At 41.8% G+C, this 8,962-nt stretch overlaps 1 protein-coding gene across 2 annotated transcripts in view; it reads right to left on the bottom strand.

Annotated features, from left to right (window-relative positions):
• Window positions 1–3,652: 3,652 nt before the first annotated feature.
• The window catches only part of Zcrb1 (zinc finger CCHC-type and RNA binding motif containing 1), a 14,463-nt gene continuing 9,153 nt past the window's right edge, over window positions 3,653–8,962 (bottom strand). For both annotated transcript variants that reach the window (XM_021216467.2, XM_029548015.1), the window contains 3 exons: window positions 5,602–5,714; window positions 5,434–5,509; window positions 3,653–3,904 (listed from right to left, as the gene is read on the bottom strand). In XM_021216467.2, the coding sequence (XP_021072126.1) occupies window positions 3,773–3,904; window positions 5,434–5,509; window positions 5,602–5,714 (321 nt within the window). In that variant the 3' untranslated portion in view covers window positions 3,653–3,772. The remainder of the gene's footprint in view (window positions 3,905–5,433; window positions 5,510–5,601; window positions 5,715–8,962) is intronic.

The raw sequence follows: 8,962 nt of genomic DNA on the forward strand, positions 1-8,962 counted from the left end.
CGTCATGAAATGGTGACTCAGTTTTATATAAACAGTGAGCCACCTTTCGCTTTCATTGAATTTTGATTTCCATTTCTAGTTTTTCTGGTTTCTGCTTGTTTTGGATAATTCTGGCCTCAAACTTCGGGATCCACCTGCCTCTGCCTCCAGAGTGCTAGGATCAAGGTGTGTGCCACCATGCCCAGCACATTTATTTATGTCTCAAGGTAGGAACATCTTTTGCTTTTTTTTTTTTTTCCTGTTATAAGTGTTTAAATCTATAGATTAGTTCTAAAGTAGTGAGTTAACTATAACATGCAATACTTGATATGGTGAACTTTTAAATATAATGTAGAGTACAACTTCCTACTTCTTTTATTTCTTCTTTGACTTACAATTTTAAAAGGTTTTATTTTACAATTATGTGTATATGTGCGTATACCCACCATAGCTGGAAGCTAAGTTAGACTTCCCTGGAGCCAGAGCAGTGAACATTCTTTTTTTGTTTGGTTTTGTTTTTCGAGAGTTTCTCTGTATAGCTCTGGAACTCACTCTGTAGCCAAGGCTGGCCTCGAACTTAGAAATCCACCTGTCTCTGCCTCCCAAGTGCTGGGATCAAAGGCGTACGCCACCACTGCCTGGCAGCAGTGAACATTCTTAATTACACTCATTGGTTTTGTGGGGGAGGGTTGAAGGGGAGAAGCGGGAGTGAAGGATAGAGAAACAAGGTCATAAATGATGTAGCACTGTGTTGTTAAACTATTAGATAACTCATATAGGTGAAATCATAAAATAGTTCTTGTTTTCCGTTTTACTGTTTTTCAAATAACTCAGGTTACATGCACTGCCAAGGTTCACAGGTCTAAGTGGCAACAAGGCCACAGAGACATAGGTTTGTCTGTCAAAAACAACTTTTGGAGACAAGGCCTCACTATGAAGCCTAGGCTGGCTTAGAATTCCTATTTATCATGTACACATGTTTTGCCTAGTATCTGCAGAGCCCAGTAGGTGGATCCAGATATCCAAAACTGGAGTACCCAATGGTTGTGAGCTGCCATACGTGCACTGGGAACTGAACCAAGGCCTCTGCAGAATAAGTCTTTGTCTGCTAATCCATGCCTTTAACCCTTGGCTTCACATTTTATTTTATTTTTTTTTGTTTTTTCGCAACAGGGTTTCTTTGTATAGCCCTGGCTGTCCTGGAACTCACTCTGTAGACCAGGCTGGCCTCAAACTCAGAAATCTGCCTGCCTCTACTTCCTGAGTGCTGGGATTAAAGATGTGTGTGTGGGGGGTTCACATTTTATATTCTGCTGCCTGGGCCTCCCCAGTGATGAGATCACAGGTGAGCATCATGCTTGACTGCATACCTGCATTTCTGATTAGCATTCTGGAAGGAAACAAGATTTCTGGTTCAGAGAGTAGAACATAGTATTAGATACTTACTGTGAGCCACATTGTGTACATTTTTAATTGTTTGTAATAAGGCTCTGTGTAGCTCAGCTAACACGATGAACTCTCATCCCCTGTGCTCTGGGGCATGTTTTCTAATTGATGGATGAATTGGATGTACAATGTATCCCTCCTCCTTCCCTGTTTCCTTATTGAGATTTGGAAGATAACTCTGTTCTGAAGCAGTCTCACTGTGTAGCCTACACTGATCTAGAAATCATAGGCTTCCATCAGACTCCTAACTGCTGGGATTCCAGATGTACAGAACCACACCTGGCTTTGACAACTTTAATATTTGCTGGCGGGAGGCTGGAGAGATGGCTCAGTGGTTAAGCACACTGGTTGCTCTCCCAGAGGTCTTGAGTTCAATTCCCAGCAACCACATGGTGGCTCACAACCATCTGAAATGTGATCTGATTCCCGCTTCTGGTGTGTCTGAAGAGAGTGATAGTGTATTCACATACATAAAATCAATCAATCAATCAATCAATCAATCTTGAAAAAATATTTGCTGGTGGAATGGTCAACCTTGGGTTGCCTTTGTAGTTTTACTGCATTTAGTATTAAAAAGTGAGAATTCTTATACACATTTAGACTGTAGAAATTTAAACAGAATGTTAAAGACTTCATACCATTTTTTTACACAGCTAAATATAAAGGATTTGGAAATACTTAGTCACAAATACAAAGAAATATAATTTATGAAAAATATTTACATCATTATAACCCTTCCTGCCCCAAATGTAATATTTAACAAAAATCTAAAAGCAATGCAAAGGGGAAGGCTGGGAGATAAAAGAAATAACCAACCCCCACCACATCTTTTTAGGAATGATGTTGTCTATTTAGCAACATGTACGAACACATGAAAGGAGAAGGCTACGATCTGTTAACTTGTAGGAAACAGATTTCAGGGTCACAGTCAGAAAATAACTTTAGTTTTAAGCCTTTTTGAGCAACTTTACTATCTCATTTTGTTATATTAAGATAGGGACTTGGTATAGCTTTGTGCATAGGCGTAACCCAGGCTGGCCTCTCTCTGTGGGTTCCCACAGAGTACTTCATGAAGATTGGCAGCTCAAACTGGGAGAAAGCACTCATCTTTAAAGATGTAATTCTTTCAAAAAGTCTCACATTAACAGATCATTTAATCATCTCATTGTCCAGCTGTTTTTAAGTTTTTGTTTTTGGAGGGGTTGGAGAGATTGCTCTGTGGTTAAGAGCACTGACTGCTCCTCCAGAAGTGCTGGGTTTAATTCCCAGCTCCCACACACTGTGGATCACCCCATCTGTATCTTTAGTCCCATACAGTGGATCACCCCATCTGTAACTTTAGTCCCACACAGTGGATCACCCCATCTGTATCTTTAATCCCATACAGTGGATCACCCCATCTGTAACTTTAGTCCCATACAGTGGATCACCCCATCTGTATCTTTAGTCCCATATAGTGGATCACCCCATCTGTATCTTTAGTCCCACACAGTGGATCACCCCATCTGTAACTTTAGTCCCACACAGTGGATCACCCCATCTGTAACTTTAGTCCCACACAGTGGATCACCCCATCTGTAACTCAGTTCCAGGAGACTGCATACCCTTCTTCTGGCCTCCAGCAGCACTGCATGTATATGGTGCACTGACACATATGCAGGCAAAAATTACAAATTAATTTCCCTTCATAAGTCCTCACATAAGCCTGTCAGGCACAAATGAAATGTTCTACCATCCACCCTTCTACTTCTGATAGCTAGTTGTATTAATTTTTTGGTAGTATTAAATTTTATTCTTTAGATTATTTTCAAGACTGTTAATAACAATTTCTGATTTTAGTACAGAGGGAGGGTTCCATAGTGAAATGCTTTGCATTACAGTAGCTCTGATTCTGTAGAGCTGCATATACATAAGGAGATATTTGGATAAGAGGCAAGTGTAAACACATGATTCACTTATGTCTCACGTGCACTGCAGTCTGAGAGCAGTTTTCTGCTGTACTTAACAATGTTGTGAGTGAAAGTTTCACAGTTCCACTTGAGACATCACGTTGGTGCTCAAAGACCAGAACACTTTAGATCCTGGATTTTCAGATTTAGGATTTCCACTGTGCTAAGGAGAGCTAGAAGCATGGTACTTCAAAATTATTTTAAAATTTCTTTTGAACTATATTAAATACCATTTGGCTTTAAGTGTCCTTATTTTCAAAGACTACAACCAGTCTCTATTCCACAACTGCATTTGGTACAGTAAGATTTTATTTGAATATTTACAATATAAATATTTTAATCACTAAGTTCTTCCTCATCATTCATAAAAGGATGTCTACCATAAAATAGACATCCTTTTAATCACTAAGTTCTTCCTCATCACTGAAGTATGCGCTTTTCTTTATTCTTGGTCGTCTAGAATCATCTGAGGTCGAGGGACCCCCTGGGTTGGGTCTCCATTTGCTTTGCTCTTCTTCAATTTTGGCCTGCTGTAGTATGATTCAGAAGCAGAATAAAACCAGTTATTTATGGCATATCATGTTAATTCAAAAGAATTACCTTACCCTGGAAAATTACCAGAACATAAATAATTCCCACCCTCCTGGCCACACTGACAAATCTGGTCCCCCATCACAGTCCTGCTCAAAATTATTGTAGGGATTTTTTTTCTTCCCTGAGAAAGGTGTTGAACTCCCTATGTAGGATGACCTTGAACGTCTGACCCTTGGCCTCTATTTCCATAATGCTGGAGCTGCATTCCTACCCCAGGCCTATGCAGTGCTGGAGAATAAACCCGGGCTTAGTGCATGCTACCAACTAAACTGAATCCCTATCTCAGCCTCCTTTTCTTTCCTGTTCTGTTTTGTTTTGACAGAGTTATACTATGTAGCTTATGCTAGCCTAGCACTTACTGGGTATCCCATGCTAGGCCTGAACTCATGATCTCCTGCCTCAGCCTCTCAGGTGAGAAGACAAGCATGCAAGGTGACTGGCTCCATTCTATGCAAGGATTCTTTGTAGATTATGCTAAATAATTTTTAATGAAACTTTTAATTTAAACATTAATTTCTGAGATCATATTTCTCAGCCTAGCCTTGAACTCATTTCTACTTCCCATGTGCTGGGATTACAGACATGAAATAATATATTCTGTTAAATCAATACCTCTGCCCAATTTTGTAGTGAAGACAGATTAATAACACACTAAAAGTATGTGGGACCTTACAATCCAGAAAGACAAATTAAAACGTTTCATTCAGAGACCTTAGAATAATGTGTTGCCTCAAATTTATGAGATGAGAGGGAAACAGAATTCCATTACAGATGATCAGTGCTGTGATAAAAACATGTGAATTACAGCCGGGTGGTGATGGGACACGCCTTTAATCCCAGCACTGGGGAGGCTGAGGCAAGCAGATCTCTGTGAGTTAGAGGCCAGCCTGGTCTACAGAGTGAGTTTCAGGACCGCCAAGGCTACATAAAGAAGAAATTTGTCTCAAAACAAAACAAATCAAAACAAACCACTGCCCACCATGCACGCACATGTGCGCGCGCGCGCGCGCGCGCACACACACACACACACACACACACACTAAGAACATGAAGCACCACAGTGCCCTGTGCTATGGTTTATTCAGTCTCTGAGACAGGGTTTCCCTCCGTAGTCCAGGCTAGGCTAACCTGTCATCTTCCCGAGTCGAGTGCTCAGTTTCCAGGCATGGACCAGTGTGCCCACTATATCCCCTCCTTTATCTGAGACACAGTATCCCTGGCTGGCCTTGAATTCCTCAGCTCCAGTGGGTCCCCACCTCAGCCTCCTGGGTAGGTAGTTTAAAGGCTGTTGCTGTGCTCACTTAAAACAAACCAACGGACTAAGCTGCACACTGTGGCACACCATTTCCTTTCCTCTTGCTCTCTGCTCTGCTTTTCTAGTGCTGCGATCCCAGCCTGCCAGGCATGTGGTCATCGCTGAGCAGTGCCCCCACACCCCAGTCCTCCAGAGCGAGTATGTCAGTACCTGGAACGCTATGGCCTGACTCAGACTGTCCAGAGCCGGGTCCTCCCCTTCCTCTTCACTCACTTCTACTTCCTCACTAGATCAGCAAAGAGAGAAAATGCAGACTTGGTTAGCTGGCAGGAAAGGGACACAGCACAGCACCTCAGGAAGTGAGACAGACAGACGTACATTTCTTCTTCCGGCTCAGGGACTTTCTTTTTCTTCTTCTTCTCTTTCTTCTTTGGAGGCTCACGTTCTCCAAGCATGTTTTTAGGACAGGCATAACTTAAGTGTCCACTTTCCTTTTGTTTCGCATTAAAAAACAAACAAAGAAAAAAATGAACCACTATCGTTGCTGTTACCGATAGAAACGTGCCCCGACCCTGTGCATCAAAGGCTAGAATTCAGGAAATAATACCCTCACTGTGGGAAAAGAGGACCACACCTATTCCTTTCATACAGAGGAGGCAGAGCACCTGATACTCTAAGTGCTAGCATGCTACAGTAATAACTAGGGAGCAAAGTAGAATTCTTTCCTCAAACATTTTAAACCTCAACTTTTACCCTACAAAAGAACTAACTATAAGTGCTTCATCAATACTAACATAAATTCTAGATTAGCCTGATAAATAGGGATAAAATTATTTCTACTAACCTGTGAGATGCTGCTAAATAATCAGCCTTGAAAATAAGTGGATGCTGGGGAAAGAGCTCAGTGACGGAGTCCCTGCCCTGCAGGCCCAGGGCCCAGGCTTGAGCTCTGTCTAGCCCTATACAACCTTTTTCTTTCTTTTTTAAGTATATGGCTTGTATTACTGCCCTAGTTTACTCAGCTGGATTATTATAATCATGTAGACCACTGAATTATAAAACACACAACTATGGATTACAATCTGTACATTAGTTCACTAAACTACATGCAATAGTAAGTATCATGTTAACTTATGTAGGAGAGACTAAGCCAAGACTTCAACAGAAGAAAAAAAAATATTTCCCAATGCCTTAAATAACCTGTACTTGGCAGGATCCAAGAGGTACCATTTACTGTTAATTTACTGTGGAGAGAATTCTATTGTGTTTTGAAATAATAGTAACAAAAGATGTTAACACATACTACTAAAGGAAAAGGTTAGTAGTAAATTTGCTTTGGGAGAAAAATCAGGATACATAAATGTAAGCAGACTTTTGTTTTCAGGGGTAAATACAGGGTAGGCCTGTGATGCGGCTCAGTGCTGTAGTGCCTGCCAAGAGCTCGGGATCTGACTCCCCTACAACACGTACATCCTGGGTGGTGACCATCTGTAATCCTAGCACGCTGCTGTGGGAGAGGAGAGAAGATTTAAAGCCATCTTCTGCTATGTAATAAGTTTAAGACTAGCCTATGCTAGGGGCATTGTCTTTATGAAAAAAAAAAAAAAAAAAAAAAAAAAAAAAGTATTGACCCTGGTGTGGTGGCACACACCTTTGATCCCAGAACTTGGGAGGCACAGGCTGACATATTTTTCTGAATTTGAGGGCAGCCTAGTCTAGCAGTGGGTCCCAGGTCAGCTAGGGTTACATGTTGAGATAAAGTAAATAAACAACAAAAAACCCAAATAATAAACAACAAAATGTATAAAGCATGACAGTAACATCTGTCTGAATTGATAAATCAAGAGTATAATCCTCAGACAAACTGCATTCACTATAAACATGGAGAGTAAATAAGTTCTTAAATAAACAAACAGATCTAATGGAGACAGAGTCTCCCTGTGGCCTCAGCTAGCTTAGAACTCAGTATGACGAAGCTCAGAGCCTCCTGACAGCTGGACTCCAAGCTAAGGGCCTCCCAGCCACCAGACTCTGTACCTGTGCTACTTTGCACAGCCAGCACTTCTTTCACAAACATAACTTAGGACTTTACAATAGTTTCAAAGTAATCTTTCAACAGGATTTAGACAGTATGAACCGACCACATTAGTGTGTGCTCAAAACACATTTGCTTCCTTTCCAGTCCTCAGACTGTACAATGTATCTTGTCTTGGGGACAGAGATAAAAGGTGGCAGCTGGAGAAAGGAGATTGTTGCCCTCTGAAGGAGAATGCTCCCATAGGCTCATGTATTTGCATACTTGGTCCGCAATTGGTGTAACTGATTAGGAAGGATCAGAAAGTGTGGCTTATTGGAGGAGGGGTGTCACTGGCAGTGGGTTTCAGGTTTCCAAAGACTGGCACCAACCCCCATGTGTCCCCTTGCTGTTTCCAGTTTCTGGACCTTCTGTGAGCTCTCGGCTGCTGCTCCAGCGCCATGCCTGCCTGCCTGCTCCCATGCTCCCATGAGGAAGGCGGTGAGCTCCTAGACCTCTAGAAATGAGAGCCCCAAATCAACCCTTCCTTTGTAAGCTGCCTTGGTCATGGTGTTTACCACAGCAATAGAGAAGTAGACGATGTCATCTCTACCCTGCTACTTTGTAGCTATGACAACATCTGTCTGGCAGAAATTGTCTCTCTGTCTCTCCACTTATACTTTTGGATCTGGTGTTCAAGTATTATGCAGACATTTTAAGGAACAGCTATGAGACTCAGAATGAAATTTTCTTAGTATTAAAAATAAAAACAGGTGTGGCTTAGCACACCTATTTAGTTGTGGCTGCTTAGAAGGCCAAGGAGGGAAAATCACTCTAGGCTATGGGTTCAATACCAGTCTTGGGAACATTCCGCAATCCTGTCCCAACAATAACTACAAGAGAAGCTCAGTCTGTTATCTTATGGATGATGGGTCATATGATCACATTGATGGCGAGCACTGATGACTAAACCCTTGCAGAGACAACAAGAAAACTCATGCAATGTCTGTTAACAGAAAGTTATGCTTTACTTAAAACCTTTCAAGACATTAAGATAAATAATTAGCCTCATGGTTTTAGAAAACAATTTTGAAGGCTTATAATCTATGAAAATTATTGTGGGGGCTGGAGAGATGGCTCAGAGGTTAAGAGCACTGATTGTTCTTCTGAAGGTCCTGAGTTCAAATCCCAGCAACCACATGATGGCTCACAACCATCTGTAATGACATCTGATGCCCTGTACTGGTGTGTCTGAAGACAGCTACAGTGTACTTACATATAAATAATAAATAAAATTATTGTGTATCACCTGCCTATGCTTTGTGATACTGAGGATGAAGCCATATCTCCAGGGTGCCAGGCAATTTCCCTGGCACTCAGCTATGCCCATAATCCCACTCCAAGTTTCTTTAGATACTATTCTTTCTCTTAAACTTTATTTATTATTGTTGTGTGTAGACATGCATGTACCACACGTGCATGTGTAAGGTTGCTGCAGTTTGCATGTCATCAGCTTAGCATGAGGTTCAGACAGAGCCTCCTATTAAAAGGGTATAAGTGACAGAACAGGCAGACCATTTGGAGTCCTGTGTCCTGTGCCTGTCCCAGTGTTCCCCTCACATACCCCACTGGTGGGCATCAAAAAAGAGTAACACAGCCGGGCGTGGTGGTGCACGCCTTTAATCCCAGCACTCGGGAGGCAGAGGCAGGCGGATTTCTGAGTTC

This window comes from Mus pahari, chromosome 17 (assembly GCF_900095145.1).
Source record: "Mus pahari chromosome 17, PAHARI_EIJ_v1.1, whole genome shotgun sequence".
Lineage (NCBI taxonomy): Eukaryota > Metazoa > Chordata > Mammalia > Rodentia > Muridae > Mus > Mus pahari.